The sequence below is a fragment of the Ochotona curzoniae genome, unplaced genomic scaffold (genome assembly GCF_017591425.1).
Source record: "Ochotona curzoniae isolate NIBS_2020 unplaced genomic scaffold, NIBS_Ocur_1.0 contig_2210, whole genome shotgun sequence".
Taxonomy (NCBI): Eukaryota; Metazoa; Chordata; class Mammalia; order Lagomorpha; family Ochotonidae; genus Ochotona; species Ochotona curzoniae.
In genome coordinates, this window is record NW_024465369.1 from 46,513,972 (window position 1) to 46,533,608 (window position 19,637).

At 35.0% G+C, this 19,637-nt stretch overlaps 1 protein-coding gene across 1 annotated transcript in view; it reads left to right on the forward strand.

The window, feature by feature from the left end:
* Window positions 1-1,857: 1,857 nt before the first annotated feature.
* Window positions 1,858-19,637, forward strand: part of COL3A1 (collagen type III alpha 1 chain) — a 35,437-nt gene continuing 17,657 nt past the window's right edge. The window contains exons 1-14 of the mRNA XM_040971838.1: window positions 1,858-2,069; window positions 10,322-10,518; window positions 10,750-10,800; window positions 11,234-11,347; window positions 12,532-12,609; window positions 14,254-14,307; window positions 15,007-15,060; window positions 16,527-16,580; window positions 17,177-17,230; window positions 17,382-17,435; window positions 18,075-18,128; window positions 18,537-18,581; window positions 18,712-18,765; window positions 19,365-19,409. Of these exons, the coding sequence (XP_040827772.1) occupies window positions 1,994-2,069; window positions 10,322-10,518; window positions 10,750-10,800; window positions 11,234-11,347; window positions 12,532-12,609; window positions 14,254-14,307; window positions 15,007-15,060; window positions 16,527-16,580; window positions 17,177-17,230; window positions 17,382-17,435; window positions 18,075-18,128; window positions 18,537-18,581; window positions 18,712-18,765; window positions 19,365-19,409 (984 nt within the window). The 5' untranslated portion in view covers window positions 1,858-1,993. The remainder of the gene's footprint in view (window positions 2,070-10,321; window positions 10,519-10,749; window positions 10,801-11,233; window positions 11,348-12,531; window positions 12,610-14,253; window positions 14,308-15,006; window positions 15,061-16,526; window positions 16,581-17,176; window positions 17,231-17,381; window positions 17,436-18,074; window positions 18,129-18,536; window positions 18,582-18,711; window positions 18,766-19,364; window positions 19,410-19,637) is intronic.

A 19,637-nucleotide genomic window follows, 5' to 3' on the forward strand; every position in this document is an offset into this window, starting at 1 on the left:
ATTATACGAGGCATTCATTTGAATGACCAAATAAATCAGGATGCATAGGACTACAGTAAAAACACAATGCAAGTTGTATGTGCAATGTCCAAACCAAAATGTTAAAAATATTTTTTTAATTGAAGTTTTGAAATTTTTCAAACTAGGAAATAACTCTCCTGCAAAAGTTAAATAAATTTCAACTTCTACCAACCATCTAAAATAAGAGAAACCCATTTACTATAGATACATGTATCTTGAAGTAAGTTCCTAAGACTCTATGACAAAGTTCAGTCATGTTTCTGAATTTGTCTGAACACACCAGAATGTTGTCAAGGAGAGAACGAAAATGATTGGAAGTCAGAGAATTACGTATGTCTGCCTCCTCCCAACAGTTCCATGACGCTCCAGTAGACAAGCTCTATTCGTGACTATTCTCAACAGTTACTTTTTGCCCCACAAGCAGTAGCTCTCCAAAATAAAGTCAGAATTTGCACAAGAAATTGATCTTGTTCTAGTCATCTTTCACCACCATCAGACAATTTCATCTACTCTGGAACATCTTGGTTATCCTCCCTTTCAATGAGATATAAGGAGGCAAGTGTCCCACCATCCTTGCTCACAAAATTTATGTATTCCTAGAATTGAGTAAAAGCAGAGTAAAATGAATTTAACTTTCAAAGGGATGATTTCGTTAAGTAGGAAAGTTTTCACTTAGGGCATTATGGGGCTTTCCATAAGCTGGTGTGAAGTTTTGAGAATTTTATGTTCACAAGAGTGCAGAGAAAAATGATCAAGTTAACAGGAAAATCAAATAGATGTGACCTAGATTAGAATTTGCATGTACACAGGTACTGATGATTATGATGTAAAGAAATATCTCGATTACTAGAAACATCTTGATTCTGTGAATTATTTTCTCTGAAAAGAATTATCAAAGATTTGGAAATGTTTTTACTCCCTTATCAAATGTCATCCAGAAATTACTTCTCAGATTCAGAAATACATTGGACAGCTATGCTGGGGAGGATTTGGAAAGTATATTTAAGAAGGTCTAAATTTAGAAATATTTATGCTAACCTTTATACCCATGTATAGGCAACAAAAGTTTCTTCCGGTATTTTTCTGTTCCAGGTGATAAACTTTTTCTCTTCCAGCTTCTTACAAAGGCATATAAGTTCTGGGTTTTCCCTGTAGACAAAAAAAATCTTGTCTAGTTTTCCCAAGCAGCATAAAAGTTGGAAGTCTCTCAAGGAAATACTCTGGCTTGTTAAAGAAATTTTTCAGAAGTGGAAAGTGCTATAGAGAAGTATCAAAGTTTTAGGACTTCATTCAGACAGAATTTACTTAGCCTTTAACATTTGCCTGAAAATTAACTTCCAGGACTCAGGGTGGGCAAATAAGGGTCAGGGGGTTTTCTTTTCTCTAATCTCTTACGGTTTTATATTTAAATTAAGTTAGGGTAACTTCTGGAAAATTTAGTATAAAAATATTCTAGGAACATAAAGTTTGCAAAAATTAATCCTATTAAAGAATGGATCAAATGATTTCTCTAAATTGTGAAGTTCTCCGGATGATGCAGGCAGAAAAATATGCATACATTTAGTTCTTATACAGTAAAACCCTGGCAGAATATTTTTATATGTGTTCTGAATTTATGCAAACATGTATGTAAGACTAAAAGTAAATAACAAACTCACACACAGCACATGCACACAAGCTCCAGATGTGCTGGTTTTCTTACTCTGTGGTTTGTGTCTTCTATAAGGGAAAAGAAATATTAATCATTTCTTTTACTGCTAAGGGGATGGGTGCTGCTCTCATATTTCAGAAAGGGGCTGGAAAGTGAGGGAAGCCAAACTTTTTCCTATTTAAGGCCAAAGCAAAGGAATCTCAGTGGCTGGGTTTTATGACAGGCCCGGTGCTGAAGGGCAGGGAACAACTGATGGTGCTACTCTAAACTGCTTTTCTTTTCTCCTTTTTGCACAAAGAGTCTCATGTCTGATATTTAGACATGATGAGCTTTGTGCAAAAGGTGCCTTGGTTCCTTCTTGCTCTGCTTCATCCTACTGCTATTTTGGCACAACAAGGTAAGTAGGGACTGATTTCAGAAAATGTTATGTGGGTTTTTGTCTTTACTTCTTACAGAGATAAAAAGAGGGGGTGGGAATCAGCGTCTGAAAAGATAGATTTCTCTAAAGCCCCCGCTTGTGAAATGTTCAACTGACAACTGTAATTGTGCTTTTTACGTGTGTTTGAAAAGAATAATGTGTTTTTAAAAGTTCTCTGGTTGTTTCAGAAAAAAAAAAAAGATCTTCTTGTACTAACTTATTTTCATGTTCAAGGCACTGGAAACTTTTTTAAAAGGCTTTCTAAGTCTCCCCTCCTGGACCGTTAACATCTTGGAATGCTTTCCCTGGCTGTCTGGAAATTATTGGTCTCTTGTAATAATTTTATGTTCTCCTTTGTATGTTGCAGACTTTGAAAGGATAACATATTAGGCTTTGTTTTCCCAAAAAGATACGTATTTTTAAATAGTATGCATGAAGAACAGCATAACATAAGATTCTTTGCACTAGTCAAATCTTTTTGCCTTTTATGTGAGAGAGAAATAAAACAGTATCTACTAACTTCCTTTTAATGAGTTCGACCTGCTAAAAATGTTCCAGTCGCCCCTGCTTTCCTGTTCTGAGCACTCACATAGTTGATTAACCCAGATTTTCCTAACAGTTTGAGTCTGATGTTTTCTACATGTTCCACATTTCAACTATATTTGAATTACTAAACAGGCTGTTATTAAACTGGCATGTTTTTACTTTTCTGTAAACATGGTAAAGATGTGAGTATTGTTTGACTTAAAGAAAAAAAATTTATTTTCTGATAAGTATGTGGAAGGGGTTTCATTGCTTAATTACCCAAAAACTATTGGTGTCTTTGTTGAGATGAGATATTTTTAAATCCATGTGTTTTTCAAAGCTCTAAACACCAGACAAACTGAAGTATAAATTTTGATAGAAATAATTAAGTGGTGAATGTGAAACTAGCCAAAAGTCATTAGGTAATGAATTTCTGTACTTTTGCAAATATGTTGTATTATGAGAATGAGACTTATTGCTTTTGTTGGTTTTAATAATAATATTTACTATCACTGGTGTCTGCAATGGTCATCTGTGACAGTGGGGTTGGGAGAGTTGAATGCCCAGTGACTTTTTAAAAATTTATGCTTAATCCTTGATCACACAAGAAGAGAAACAGCCATAGTCCTTGTCCCCTAGCTTCCTCTCCCCCTGATACCTCCCTTCTCTTCCCTCACCCTCCTGTTCTAGCCACCCTTGCTGAGTCCTTTCACTCTCCTCCCTTCTCTCCCTCCCCCCACCCCAGGCAATTCCATCTCTCTTGACTCCTCCTCTGCCACCCCTCCCTCTCTCACATGTTATTCTTAGCTTCCATGCTTTTTTTCTCACCCTTGCTTCCTCACGCTTTCTCTCCTTTGAACCCACAATCCTCCTTACTTTCTTATCCCTCTCCCCTTGCCTTTCTTACTCTGCTCAGCTCAATTCTGAGATGAGCCAAATAATACCCATGTTCCACCACCACAAATAAAAAACTTCTTTTAAGCTCTCAAATTCTGTTTTCCTAGGTGTGTGTGTGGCGGGGGGATGGAGAGGATTTATTGTCTAGGTTAAAATTTATTGAATAGGTTAAAAGCTATTGGCTTTTAGATCCCAAGGTTGGCAAGACATTTATGATTGTCTGGTGGTGATGAACATAATGAGATATAAGTACTATGGATATAAGTACTATGGATAATTCTTATTTTAACTTTAATGAGAAAAGAGTGTCTGATAGCATTATCTTGCCATCACATATTTTCATGTTCCTTTTAATTACAAAAATAATAAGTAACTACAAAATTTTACTGATCCATTTGTTTGGTAAAAGGCTCTGAAACAGATAAAAGGAATTTTGTTTGGCTATTATTTAATTTGTGATTTTTTTTAAAAAAGAATCAGTGTTTACATGTATTATGTTTCCTATAGGTTCTGGAAGAAAATTCTTTTGATTAGCTTTGGGGAAATTATAGGAGGTGGCTGATACATGACACACCCAAAACAGTCATTCCCCTGGGTGGGGATAACTGGTAACCCTGTATGTCCTAATAAACCCAGAAACAGCAAAAGCGCAGCAGAAGCTAGCTTGTGGTCATCTAACAGGAGTTTTCTGAAGCATAAAACATGTATTCTCAAAGCATGTTGGTCCCTTTACAAATTCATGAAAGTTTTATTTAATTCCCCTGTGCGATTCCAGAAATGGAGAAACCTGGTCTGTTTTACATTTCCTGTAAAACATGCCAGATAGCAAGCTAAAAAATGCACCACCTAGTGGCTGAGTTGTGTGCAAAACCAGCAGCAACAGAATGTTACACAAATTCAGTGTGCTATAAGGTGATTTCAAAATCTTTGTGAAATTTAAATGTCAACCATTAGTTTCCTAAGGAAATCAATGTACAACATGTTGCAAAATGTAGCATTCATTACAATATTGAGCTTCTGAACTTTTGCTATACAGATACTTGCACTAAAGCAAACTGTGAGCCTTGTATTGCTTTAAAACTTCAAATTGCGATGAACACAGAGAATCAGTTGTTACACGCTATGTGTGTCTGTTTTCCAATATTCAAATACTCAGCTTTGAGCCACCCCTGAAATTAAGCACATTTGAACTAATGAAAATCTGTGTCATAAAGGCAGGAGAGGTGACGGTCATCTAACACGTTTGATTTAGGATTATAAACTAGGAAGGAGCAATGTTAATACTAGAACCAAAATTCTGTTAAGTTCTAGAAAACTAAAAATCACAAAATATACAGTAAATTCTTAATTTTATTACTGTTTTAATCATTTCTCATCAAAACGAGAGGGCAAAAATTGCATTTTATCCGAGACAATACTCACAGGTGAACTGATGCATCTCTCTAGGTGAAAAAGCATAACCAGCTTTCTGCCTGTTACTGGCTTGGAATCCATAGACCTATTCCTTAAACAAGAAGCTCAAAAGTTTGTACTTTAGCCAGACATTATTAGCAGTATGGCAACAGTACCCTTCAAGTAAATAAAGAACTTCTGATACATTTTTGTGTTCTCTCTTCCTGATGCCTTGAATGTGTGTGTGTGTGTGTGTGTGTCTGTGTGTTACCATCTACAGAGTATTCAACATCAGATAATCCAAAGGCCTTAGTAAATATTCTAATTAAATTCTGCCATTGAAACAGCAGCAGTATTAGGAAATAACACCACTTCAACATTCCTAGAGAGAAGGAAAGAATGACATAAAATGCTTTCTAATTCAGAGTCCTGAGTTGTTGTTGTCCTATGAGTTTCACGTGGATTGCAGTTGAAACTTAAGGGGAATCCTCAGGGAAGCCCCTGGTGTGAGGCTGACTGCCAGACCATGAACTGTCACTCAGAGAGCCATCTACCCAAACTGGTGCCCCCTGAGGATGACGAGGCTTTGGTGCAGACACTACAGCTCAATCCTGTATTTTGTAATGTCAAGTGAAATCACCACCTTGAAATGATTAGAGTGAATTGCCTAAGAGGTAGGTAAAGCTTGAAAAACTAAAGATGTTATTGCTTTTGCTGGACATGAGGAACATTTGTCAAGTTTCCGGGTCTGCAATAACTTTTTGGAAGTGTCTTAGTGAACTGTTTCTTGTAAAGCAGCTTTCCCTGGAAAAGGGGCTCTGTTCCATCATCTTCCACACTCAAAAGAAAAAGAAGAGGTCATACTGCATTTAAAAAAAAATCCAGACTTTTCCAAGAGGAAACTTTCCCTGTTTCATGTCCAGATGACAATGGAAAAAGTGAGATAGCTTTTCTTACACAAATCATTTGTCAGCTACAGTTTGGAGAGTTACATTAACCACTAGAATTTCTGTCTGTGCCTAATGAAAACACAGCACAAGTGCATTCCTTTCAGATGAACAAATAAAAGCTCTGTTTTTTCCATGACTGGGGTCAAGCACTGCAATTTAAAAAGTAACCTCCATGAACAAATGAAAGTCTAAAGAAGGCACAAACCAAAATGTCAAGAAGCTATGAGAATCAAAAAACAAAAGCTCCATATTTAACTAAAAGTAATGCCTTGAAAACTGGCACTGAGAAATCTGACTTCCATGAAGTTACACTTCTTTGAAGCTTTTCTATAGTATTTGGAGAGAAGGGTGACAGCGACTGCATTTCTCAAGTGAGCAGGCCTTAAACAAACACACGTTGAAATTACACAGCATGTGCAGTATGTTCAAACTGCAGTCAAGGAAAGCTTGTAATGAAGCTGGAAGTGCATGGAGAACCCATATTTTCTGAAAATTAGAGTCCTTCTGAGCTATCTTAACCACATGTTTCCACTGGATACAGAAGCCTTATCTGTTTGTTACCGTTGTTGCTGGAATCCTTCTTATCTGTGTATGGCAAAATGTATGTTGGGCTGCTAAATCACCCATTGATCCTGCTGGTGGTCTGGATGTCATCAGGATGGCCTTGAACATACAACTCTAGTCCATAAAGTCAAGAAAAAATAAACAGCACAAGTCAACTCCAGATGGTATCTTCCTGATCTAAGACCAGATAGAAAGGATATTTTGTGTAGAATTCTGATCCCTTTTTAGGCTCTGGTTTGAACTTTACAATGTTACACACCAGATGGGAGTGAACTTTGAAGTTGGCCTCTTTAATCTGACCTAGTCCTGGAAACAGCAGAAAATAATACAACAGCTAGATTTGGCATGTCAAAATTCAAGAAAGCATTTCAAGTTTCAAATCTTAGCTCTAACTCTGAACATGTAACCTTGGGAAAAGCATTTGGTATTTAGTTCAGATTCCTCATATGTAAAATGAAGAGTGTGTGTGTGTGTGTGTGTGTGTAAGATTAATTTATTTTAATTAGCAAGGCAGATTTACAGAGAGAAGGAGAGACAAAGACAAATATCTGTCCATTGGTTCACTCCCCAAGTGGCTGCAAAGGCCAGAGCTGAGCTGATCCGAAGCCAGGAGCTTCCTCAGGAACTACCACGTGGGTGCAGGGTTCCAAGGGTTTGTACTGTTCTTGACTGCTTTCTGAGGCCACAAGCAGGAAGCGGGAAAGAAAATGGAGCAGCCAGGACATGAACGGATGCCCATATGGAATCCTGATGGATGCAAGGCGAGGACTTTAGCCACTAGGCTACTGCACCAGCCCTGTAAAATGATTTTTACAACAATCATCTGATAGGACCTTTGGAAGCATTAAGTACAAATTAGAAATCATTCATAACATTATCTTATGTTAATAAGATTTATATATATTATGAACTCTACCTAGCCCTAGCTTAACATGGGTAAATAAAATTATTCTAAGGAATAAATCCAAGGTTTTAATGACAATGGAGGTAAGATGTAGAATTTCTGTAGTCAAGATATATAATTTTATGTTATCTGTATTAGAATATATTTCTCTTCAGTGTTCTTACAATGAATTATATTATTGATGTAATTGCTAGTTGTTAAGTACAAAAAAGGTGACTGTCCCAATTATTCTTTTAAATTTTAACTAAATAAAATGTTAATCAGTCCCAAGGAAATTTCTATTTAGAGATGTAAAAGCATACATTAATAAACAAGAAAAATATCCAGGAATAATGATTCTTACAAGTTTCATTTTTTTTTCTGTCTTCCGGTAGAGACAGAATAGACAGAATCTACTTTGTCCATGTAAAACAACATTTTAAAAATGAAATTACCCATATATAATGTCTACAACATATTTCCTTTGGAATCCTTTTTATCAACTTATAAAACATTTGTTAAGAAAAATTCTAATGAATACCTAAGCAGCAGAAACATATTCAATAAAAAGGCATGTCTTTAAAAAGAGCCAAACCAAAAATATTTTAGTTGGAATCTATAGTAATTCCAAATACACCCACTTATAAAATATTCAGCTTACTAAAGTAATGGAAAGTGATGTCATAATAATTTGCATGACACACCTGTGATTTTAGATTTCCAAATGAAAAACACCTTTGCCTCCCTCAGGATTCTGTAAGCAAGGAAAAAATAAAAGCTGCTTGTCACTCAAACTGACTTAACAATTCCGTTAAATGCTTTAGGCAATATATTTTTACATCAAAAATGGCATTAAAGCTAATTTTCAATGTATCTTAGTCATAGCAGTAAGAGTCACAGATAGCTAACCAAAACTCTTGATTTCTCCTGAAAGCAAAATATGTTCTGTTCAGCATTGGCGTGGTTTTCTTGTCTACAATTCATCACTCCAATGCAGAGATCTGTGAAACAGCCTTGTGAGACATTTCACCCTCTGCCCGTATTTGGTCATGGAATGATAATACCTAAGAGGAAGCAGGGAAATTCCTTGCCTTGGCAAAGGTGACTGAGGAGCCAGCTCCAAGCACAGCCTGAACTTCAGTCACCAATTTTTACAGCAAGGGACTTAACGGGAGTGCCCAGGTCTTTCAAGTGAACGTGAAACATAACACCTTCAAAGAAAATTGCACTGACTCTTGTTTTGTTAAGCATTCAATCTTCACTTATTTTACTTGGAACAACTCTCTAATGTAAACTAAAGCATGTCTATATTATGTTAATGATCACATGCAGATCATAGAGAAAAACACTCCACAAATCTTTATTTTGAAGCTTCTACATTTTAACAAGAACACTATACAAGGCTTCTAGTATAATTTGCGCACAGAAAGATAGATAGCAATATCCATTACTAGAACATTGGATTTTGCCCAATTCCAACAAAATGATTTACAATTTTAGGTGCTTGACAATCTGCTCATTTAATAGCTTTCAGAGTAAATGAAAAATACATTAATTTTAGTAGTACGAGACTTCATCAATAAAACATAAACACAAAAGTTTGATACATAGTAGGGAAAAATTTCATGTTCATTTCAAAGCATCTTACACAGATAGTGAAGGATATTTTAAATGTGAGAGACATAAATGAACTTTGAGTTATCCTCATTTGTATTGTTTTGTCATTTACATTCAGAAGCTACTCTTTGTAACTCATGTAACATATTAAATATGCAAAGATATCGCACAGAGAGAGACACAGAGCTGGAAGAACAATTACTACAATCACACTTTCTGTGAATTTTTAAAATACCATTAAAATTGTGATTTATTTACAAACTGGCAAACTATCACAGTAATTCTCAAGAAATAATGTTGTAGTAAACCACAATACACACTTACTATTTAAAAACTAAAATCAAGTTTTATGTTGGCAACCCATTAGCTGAATCATTGCTAATAGGCACTGAAATTTCAGTACCTTGACCATAATAGAAATCAAACCCAAAATTTTGGTTGAGGCATTTTTAATCACTTTAACAACAAATACACTGTCATTATTCATATATTTCCTATGAGTTTGACTTATACATTTCCAGTGCTTGTTTTAAACAATCTCCCTCCCTCTCCCCCGCCCTCCACTTCCTCTTCTCACCCGTCTCTCTCTCTCTCATGCTATGGTAGCATTCTTAATGTGAAATAATCTTTGTTAAAGTTTTTCCAGGAAAATCTGGAAAAGTTTAATGCTATAGTATGAGCTGAGTTTTTCAATACGGTTGAGAAAATAGAGAAAATATTCAGTTACTGACAAAATCAGCTTTTCAATTTAATGCTCCTATTAAGTCTTAAAAGAAAGTCTAGGAACTAAATAGTAAGTCTTACTCCCAATTACATAGTTAATCAACAAGTGCGTCAATGTTTTATGATATCAATTTTTGCTAAAATGTTCATATAAATGCAATTAAAATATCTGTTAATCTTAAGAACAATAACAATGCTTTGCCATTTTGCCCAAATACACAGACTTTGTAATTAATTTATTTTATTGTTTGAGAAGCTGAGATGAGGGAGAGAATCAAACCAATGGACAGGCGAGTCTCACATCTGCTGATTTACTTCTCAAATATTTGCAACAACTATGGCTGGACCAGGCCTATGCCAGGAAGCAAGAACTTAATCTAGATTTTATATGTCAGGTATCTAATTGCTTAACCCATTGTCTGTACCACCTAAAGTACACATTAGCAGAAAGCTGGAGTTGGGAGAGGAGCTAGGACACAAACCACAACATCATGTTTCTGTATCTACTTGTCTTAATACTTGGTAATTTTGTAGGAGAAATGTGATTTTCTAATTTAATATAGAGATCATCTGTTCCAAACACTCTCTGCTTTGGCTATTGTAAATTGTCATGTTTGCATAGATAAATTCACACTTTATTAAGGATAAAGTGTCACCACTCTGTTAACCTTACTTTCCAGCACCCACTGGAGGATGCACACACCTTGGTCAGTCCTATGCAGATAGAGATGTCTGGAAGCCTGAACCATGCCAAATTTGCATCTGTGATGGAGGATTTGTTCTTTGTGATGATGTAATATGTGATGAAGAAAATCTAGACTGCCCCAACCCAGAAATACCATTTGGAGAATGCTGTGCAGTTTGCCCGGCGCCTGAAGCAACTGTGAGTTTAAAGAAAATCTGTACATCCTCTAACTTCATATTTAAGCACATAAATAGCTTCTTTTTGAAAGTTGCATCTACCTGTTAGTATGTTGAAAAAATGAGCAAAAGATTAGGATTATAGCTTTGAGGTTGTATATAATCTGGGTTAAGAAGCAACTATGTAAATTGGGGGATTCTATATTTTTTCTAAAGTTATTCTTTCTCTCACTTTTTCATCCATTAGACCCCTCGTCCTGTTGATGGCCAAGGACCTCAAGGTCCCAAGGGAGACCCAGTAAGTAAACATTCTTCAGTGAATTCCAGTTAATGCTAATGTCCATTCCAGGAATATTTTGCTTCACTTTTACTGTTCACACCCTTCCTAGATCTTAACTCTCACCATCTATATTTTTTCTTTAGCAACCCACCATTGAATAATGAACCCAAATGACTACGTTAACAATTGTAGAAGTAAAGATACAGGCTTCCCAAAATTCATTTCGTATCTTATTCTCCGTAAACAGTTGAAAAATAAAATATAAGCCAATACATAAAGGAATATATCACACGTAAATTGCTCACATTGTTTGGAAAAGAATTTGTTTCCAAGAGAATGTATCACTTCTATTGTTTCTTAACACTATATAACAGAGCAGCAATAACGTGATGATTATTGAGACAATAGGATTTTTCACTGTTTCACTCACTTTTATTTTGGATTTTCTTAGGGTCCTCCTGGTATTCCAGGGAGAAATGGTGACCCTGGTATTCCAGGACAACCAGGCTCCCCTGGCGCTCCTGGCCCACCTGGAATCTGTGAATCTTGTCCTACTGGTTCTCAGGTAATAAATCACAGTACAACGAACCTTCATTCTGTGATTTCACATAGTTGATAAATCCTTGCCTAAGTCAAGTGTGTGTAGACATTGTTCTAAACACTTCATAAGTATTCATGTTTCCTCTTAATGCTAACACTGTATCTTAAAGCTAATATAGCCATGCAAAATTTCTTAACTTCTCAGCTAGTATATAATATGCAAGAAGGAGTTCCAATAGACCATGGAAAGTGAATCTAAATACAAATTATTTATGAAAACTATTTTAATTGCATCAGCAGGACTTCATTTCCCTTCAAACTCAAGCTTTGCAAGGTTCACACTAAAGCAGTTAATTAACCATAAACATGCTTTGTTGAATTTGTATCAACAGAAATATCTGTGACTATGTAATTGTGCTTAAGCCTGAGAAGCACCTATTGCTGCTCCTGAGCACAGCAATACACTAACTCTTCATATGAAACAAATGAACAAATAAATAAAGGAGACAAAAATTCTGCTAATTACAACAGGCAAATTTGCAAAGCATATACACAGATCTGCGTTAGGTTTAAAAGGTGATTTTTCAGAAGATATTTCAACAATAAGAGAAAGATATAACTTAAATTTACCCCGATAATTAAACAGGACACATTTCTATACCTAGATGTAAATATTAAGTAAATTCCAAAGAAACTCAATAAGTATACATACCTTAGTTTGTTTTATTTGGTGATGCATATTTTCTAAGTACATCTACTAGACAGATTAAGCACAACCCAGAGGGTATGAATTTCTTCCGACATCACTAACTGTTGGAAAAATCATTTAAATTTTCAATTTTTCTGCTCAAAAAGAGAAAGTTAAATTTTATAATCTCAATGTTCCTTCAGCTTTAAATGGTCTATTTTCATATCTTTGTTATGACACAGATACTGCTTAGACAAAACAGAGTAACAGCATGTGATCGAACTATTTCTGATATTCACTAGCATTTCTATAAAATGTTTAGTATCAAAGCCATCTGAAAAATATCTAATCACAAAGCTATATAGAAACACAGGTTATGCAAGAAAATTAGCATAGCATAATCTCTGGCAAGCAGAAACTTATTGCCAGTGAACTGTGTGTTGCATACATATCAAAATAATCTTGAAAACAACTGTGTTTTTTAATTTAAAATGATCGTATCTTTCTGATCTTTGCTACAGAACTTTTCTCCCCAGTATGACTCTTACGATGTCAAGTCTGGTATAGGAGGCGTGAGTGGTGGTTTCCCTGGACCAGCTGTACGTACAAATGTCTTGAGTGTTTTTTAACATAATCCGTGCTTCTCATTTGTTAGGTTTTTAATAGCTTTTCTTCTAACAACACAAAATTTGTATGGAATTGTACAAAACAGCTTATTCTACATTGATGTTGAAAAAGAAAATGGTGGCATTTTCATTCTTATCCTGTCCTAATGGAGTTTTTACTCATCATCAGTGTCTGTCCTGCCTCCCCTCACATGGCCATCTGTATCAAAGCCCACCTGTGTTCTGTTTAGGTCACACTCATTTAATTGCTAATTTTAATGCGGTTTGTTTCTTTTCATTTTCACTTTTCATAGTTCTTATCCAAGTTATTCAGAATTATCTTTTACTGTCATTTCATTCATTATATTCCACCTTGCAGTGGACAGTTTAAGTAACAAATGTCCACTATCACAACTCATCCTTGCCTCAAGTTTTCAATTCCCACATAAAAATTTCCAGAACTCTACAATTCTATTGCATTTTGTAGGCTGTGATTCTTTTTTTTTTAAATCTTTCAATGCCACAGGAAATTATATTAACTAATGTAACCAACAGCTGATATCCTATTTTTAACCAAATATACAGATTTTACTTTGAAACAACTAAAAAGTTAGCATTTATTGATGTTTCAAAACAGCATTTACAAGAGAAAATTTAATTATCAACTGCTGTTTCAGAATTTTTATCACTACTTAGAAATAGTTTGCTACAATATTGAAGATTTTCTACCTTAATTTATATCTCTGAATAATGACAAATCAGTTTGATATTGTTAAAATTGTTCTATGTGGAATAATTCCCTTGTGTGCATTTAAATCTCCATGGCAATGCAACTCTGTGACATCTTTGTTGGTAAAGGTATGAGGCTTAGAGTTGATTTTCATCATTATTTTAGAGATTTGGAGCATAAGAACATGAGTACACCGATCAATATTTTTCCACATTAAATGTGACTGTCAGACAAGGAATTATTCTTCTATATGGCAGTATTATCCACAGGTTGCAAAGCTAGAATAAATAAAACAGCATGAGGCTGGAATAAAAACTGACATATTGATCAGTGGAAAATACTGGAGAACTCAGATGTTAATGCACACATACAGCATTTAGATGTCTTACAGAGATGCTAATAAAAGCCATTGCTGAAAGGAAAGTCTTTTCAATAGATGATGCTGGTTACACATAAGCAAAAGCATGATGGAGTCCTACTCATCACCATACACAAAAATCAGTTTAAGATGGAAGGACAACACAAATATTAGATCTGTAACTATGAAATTGGTAGAAAAAAGGACAGGAGAAACACTGCAAAGCATTGGTACAAAAATTTTCATATCATTTAATGCTGAATATTTACAGCTTTTTTATTTCTTTTTTAGGAATTTAAGTAAACACCTTATAACTTGCATCAGCAATTTTTATTGGTTTACGATAATTTCATTGATGGTGATATTTATCTTATAGAGTGTCATCGTAGAACATATAAAACTAAACAAACCCATATAATAGTTAACAAATGAGACACTTTTTCATATTTCTAAAGACATCAGATTATATCTAAACAGAATTATCACTTTGCTATATGATATATATTTTCAGTAGTTTATTTTGTATTTATCATTGACATTTGCCTTCCAGGGTCCTCCAGGCCCTCCCGGTCCTCCTGGTTCTGTTGGTCATCCTGGCTCCCCTGTGAGTATAGCCATCAATGCCTTCTACTTTACCATATCAAAATCAAGTAAATGTAGACCTTGCTGAAATTTCAACATCCAAGTATGGATAGCTTCAGTTAAATGATTGGGCCATAACTGAGAAGCTTAATTTTTCCAAAGATATTGGAATTCCATATTTGATTCTTTTCTACCAACAGCTATTTGCTGTTAAAGGCCCTTTAAGCTTCCAGTCCAGCTCCCAGCTACTGAGGTCACCCATGTGAGAGACCAGGATGAACTCCTGCCTCTTAACCTTGGCCTGACCTTGCCCTATCTGTTGTGGGCCAGACAGAAGTTGAAATGTGATGGAAGATTTCTCTCTCTCTCTCTCCCTCTCTCTTCTTCTTCTTCTCTCTCTCTGTCTCCCCTATGCAAACACACACATGTGTTGTCATTCTGCCTTTTTTTAAAAAGTCCTAACATTAAATACCACATTTAATTTGTGTGGAATATGTATTTGCATTTAAATGAATTCAGCTTCAATAGAATGCAGTGAATGGGATGCAACATATTAAATTCATTCTGAACTGAAAAAAAAAAAACTGTGTTTTCAATCTTTATAAACAGCAATCAAATTTACTGAATCCATTCACAAATCTTGATTTTTTTCTTGAGATTTAAGTAAATCACATGAAGATTATGATACTTTAATAAAATTTACTTTTATTGTACTATCTAGGGTTCTCCTGGATACCAAGGCCCTCCTGGTGAACCTGGACAAGCTGGTCCTGCAGTAAGTAACAATTAAATATATTCATAGTAAATTGGCAATTCTGTATAAAAACTGTTTATTTTATTAAAACAATAGGTCCCAACAAAATGTACATGAAATGTACCCTTAAAATTTGAATAACAAGTAGAATTTCTGTGATTTTTAAACTAGCTTCAAAGATCTTGTAAATTCTTTCTTTGAGATGACATATGTTTAATTTACTTTATAGTCAAAGGCTTAATAGCCCTCTTAAATAAAAATTCAACACATAAAAAGTAGAAAGATTATAGAAATAATATAGACAAAGGCATTGCAGTAGTCAAGTGAAAAGAGATTCAGTGGAACATAATAGAGAAAAAATCCACCCACATTCAACCCACTGATACTTTGACAAATTTCTAAGAATACACATTCACAATAGTCTCTTTGATAAATAGCACACACATGCACGCGCGCGCACACACACACACACCCCAATACAGTTAGATCCCTGCCTCTAACCTTGTACAAAATTCAAGTCAATACGAATCAAAGACATATTTAAGATCTATTAAAATACTAGAAGACAATGTAGAGGAATCACTTCAGGACATTTGAATGTTGACTGGCTGAATAAGAATCCCAAGGCACAGAAGGAAAGCTAAGCAATTGGGGCTATTTCAAACAAACAGGAGTGTATGACTCTTAGAAGCTTCTGCACAGCAAAGGAAATAATCAGTAGAATGGAGAGACATCTGATAGGAAGTAAAAAAATATTTACAAAACACTTATCCCACAATTGATTATTATCTAAATTAATATCTTTCAAGCTCTTTCAATGATTTACATATCTTCAAAGCAGAATCAATAGGTTTCCTGACTAGTTAGTCAACACAGCAGTCTGTTTCCTAGAGGTTACACAATTCTTCTATCAAATACACATTGCATTTGCTTAAAGTCACTTATTAAACTTTATATCTGCTCTCTTTTTCTATGCGTATGTACATCAAAGACATATAAAAACATAGAGTAGATACAAAAGCTAATAATAAGTCTATGTATATGCAGACAGAGTAAATATAAAGGTTAGTAATAGTACATATATATATATACACACACACACACATACATACATAGAGTGGTCACACAGTCATAATGTAAATACAATGGAAAAAAGAATATTCTTCATTTAGGGTTAGGCTTAGGGTTAGTGCTAACAGAATCTTCTAGAAGATTATGCTGTATAAACAGTGAATAAGATGGAGTTATTTTAGTAAAATATTTACAAATATCTATATTTTGGTAACACATTCAATATCTCAAAAATGTAAAATGGTGCTTTCATTCTTATTAAAATAGACTAATGAATAGTAAAAATGGATATAATAGATACACATTGAAGGCATTTTCCAAAAGAAGGCTCCTTCCTGAAATATACATAGTACACAATAATGAATTGTAGCAGAATAAATTTACAAATATGCTTGCTTTTATGTTCTTCTTTCCAGGGTCCTCCAGGACCTCCTGGTGCTATAGGCCCTTCTGGCCCTGCTGGAAAAGATGTAAGTTTTCAAGGACTGAATGATGATAAAGCAAAATTTAAATATTCCAAACAGAAAATTATCTATGATACAATATTAGAGGGGAGATTATATTCATAAAATTCATAACTTTTAACATTTTAGCCCAAATAGTCGGTAAGTAGACATTTAGGTATACAGTTTGCTGGACTGAATTTCGTAGTACCCTAAATGCTCTTCTACACTGTCAGGATGACGCACCCAGGGAATACACATAATTGTCTTCTGTCTCCAGTAATAAAGAAATTGATATCAGTACTTTATAAACTTGAGAATCTGTAAAGCATTTTTAGTGCCATGCTGTTTCTCCTTTTTCAATTAATTTCCAACGTTAAGCCCTTCTTACTAAAGTCGAGGAAGGGCCTTAATTCAGCAATGAGAGATATCTGTGTTTTCCTTTTGTAAGTTTGTATGGAGGGGAGAGAAGCCTTTCTCATTCCTTTTACTGTGAAAATTGATCTTATTCAGCAATTTCAGTGTGTGTAATGTAAAAAAGATGTAAAGTGCACAATTTTCTCACTGGAATAGCATGTTTTTTCTCCTACCTGAGCACGTGTGTTTTCCTTATCTCTACCTAGGGAGAATCAGGGAGACCTGGAAGACCTGGGGAGAGAGGATTGCCCGGACCTCCAGTAAGTACAGCTAATAAACTACTTGGAATAATCAAGATTGTCTTATATTATTGTAACATTAAGTTGAAGTAAGCTTAAAAATTGAAGGTGATTTATTGGTTGATTATATTTTTTGAAGGTTCATTGACATCTATTCCGTTTGTTATTTTAGGGTATCAAAGGTCCCGCTGGCATGCCTGGCTTCCCTGGTATGAAAGGGCACAGAGTAAGTGCAGTTTCCAAATTGTGTATCAGTCCTTCCCTTTTACCTATGCTTACTTCTTTCGCCAATTTTATTGGAAAGTTGAGTGCATGATAAGTATGGTTTATTCTCACAGTTGTATTTCATTTATTTTAAAATGCTTGCCAACTTTATTTGTTGAGTTAATTCATTACTTTGTGGGAAATAAGTGAGCCAATTTGAAGAGTATAGGAAAACTCCTTAAAGCATAATTTAATTTTCTGACATCACTATCAGAAGAAAAAGGAAACTATTAACTATACATTATTAATTGCCTTAATCATCTTATCTGTAGACTGAATCTAGCAACTCTGCTTTGGGGAAAAACATTAAGTAGACTGAAGCAACCTGATTCCAAAACTTACCAGCTTAATTGATACAATATATAGGAAACAATTGTTTGCTCTGCCACAGTATGGCCACTTCTAATCCAACTCAATTGCCCCTCTAAATTAGCTCAGTATGTTTTATTATAACAGTCAATATTAAATAGCCCATTTAAAACAATTGTATATACTCTCCACTATTATTATAAATATATGCGTTGAATGCTACAAAGATTCAAAGACTATGCTAGATCATTAACACAATTTAATGGTTTGACAACTTTTATGCATTTCCTAGGGCTTCGATGGGCGAAATGGTGAAAAGGGTGAAACGGGTGCCCCTGGATTAAAGGTGAGTCACACAAAGCCATGTTTTCATAAATGTTTAACGCTATGGTTCAGTTTTATAACATAGAGCTTATTTTTTTTTCCTGAAATTTACCTGACTGTTGGTGTTAATTTACATGTGATTGTTAATTGAGACGGTCAAGTGCAGATTATAATAAGCCTGCATGAAAATTCGCACCTTGTAGAGGTTCAAATACAAATTGTTGATCATCTTAGTAAACCTTGTGGATTACTTCTGTTTAATCTTCAAATTTTTTGGATTTCTGGTAAATGCAATCAAATACAGAAATTTGATATTCTTACATTAGATCTCATTTTCTTAGTCCCATCGTATTTTCCCTAGCACAGTTTTTAAAATGTATGAAATTTGTTTTGCCATCATATGAGATACTAATATTTTTGTGTGATTTAGGGTGAAAACGGTCTTCCTGGTGAAAATGGAGCTCCTGGACCCATGGTAATTATGTTGCTTATCATGTAATGTTTTGCTATTGATTTACACCAAAATTGAAACTTACCCTTTTTCCTCTACACCTGTGCATATATGTCAATTTTAAAATAAAATCATATTAAATGTTCATTTTTAGGGCCCAAGAGGAGCTCCTGGTGAGAGAGGACGGCCAGGACTTCCTGGAGCTGCTGTGAGTACCATCCCTACCTGGCACAGCTGTGGCGCAGAGAGACGGACAAGTGTCCAGGCAGTGTTTCAGGCTGGCAGAATAAATATTCTTCCTGGAGAATTAGACACAGATTTACCTCATTAAATAATTTATTATGATGAGAGGGCAACAAATAAAACTCTTACGATTATTATATTTGCATTATTCTTTGGGATTTGTTTATTTTAAAACTCAGAAAGGAGAGAGAAGGATAGCAAGATATATCTACTAGTTCATTCTTCCAAACATGTGCAAGAACCATTGTTGCACCAAGCTGCAAACAAGAATCCAGAGCTTCCTCCAGGTCTCCCAAGAAGGCAGGAACCCAAATACCCATCACCCCCGGCTTTCTTGGGTCGTTGGCAGGGATCTGGGTCAGAAGTGGATAGCTGGGACTTGAACCAGTCGCAATACGGGATACTAGCGTAACAGGTGGCAGATCCATATCAGAACTTTAACTGACTCAGAAATGTATACTAGTACTAAGAATAGTTTAAGAAAATCTCAACTGCTTCAGAATTTTGATCAAAATGTTTGTCAACCAGATTGGGAATATTTGTGAGACATGGTTCTCTTTCTAGGGGGCTCGTGGTAATGATGGTGCTCGTGGTAGTGATGGTCAACCGGTGAGTAAATCTGTATCTAAAGTGACATTAATTTGCTTCTGGAGTAATGAAAGATTATTGACTGTACTTGTTTTATACTACATATTACAAAACTAATACCTCATTATTTTTATTATTTTACTTTCAGTTTAGTTTTGTTGTAGGCCGATGTTTACCTTTACTCAAACTAACACTTGACCAGTGATTCTGGATTCTGACACTGTGTTATTTGAGCAATTGCTAATGTAT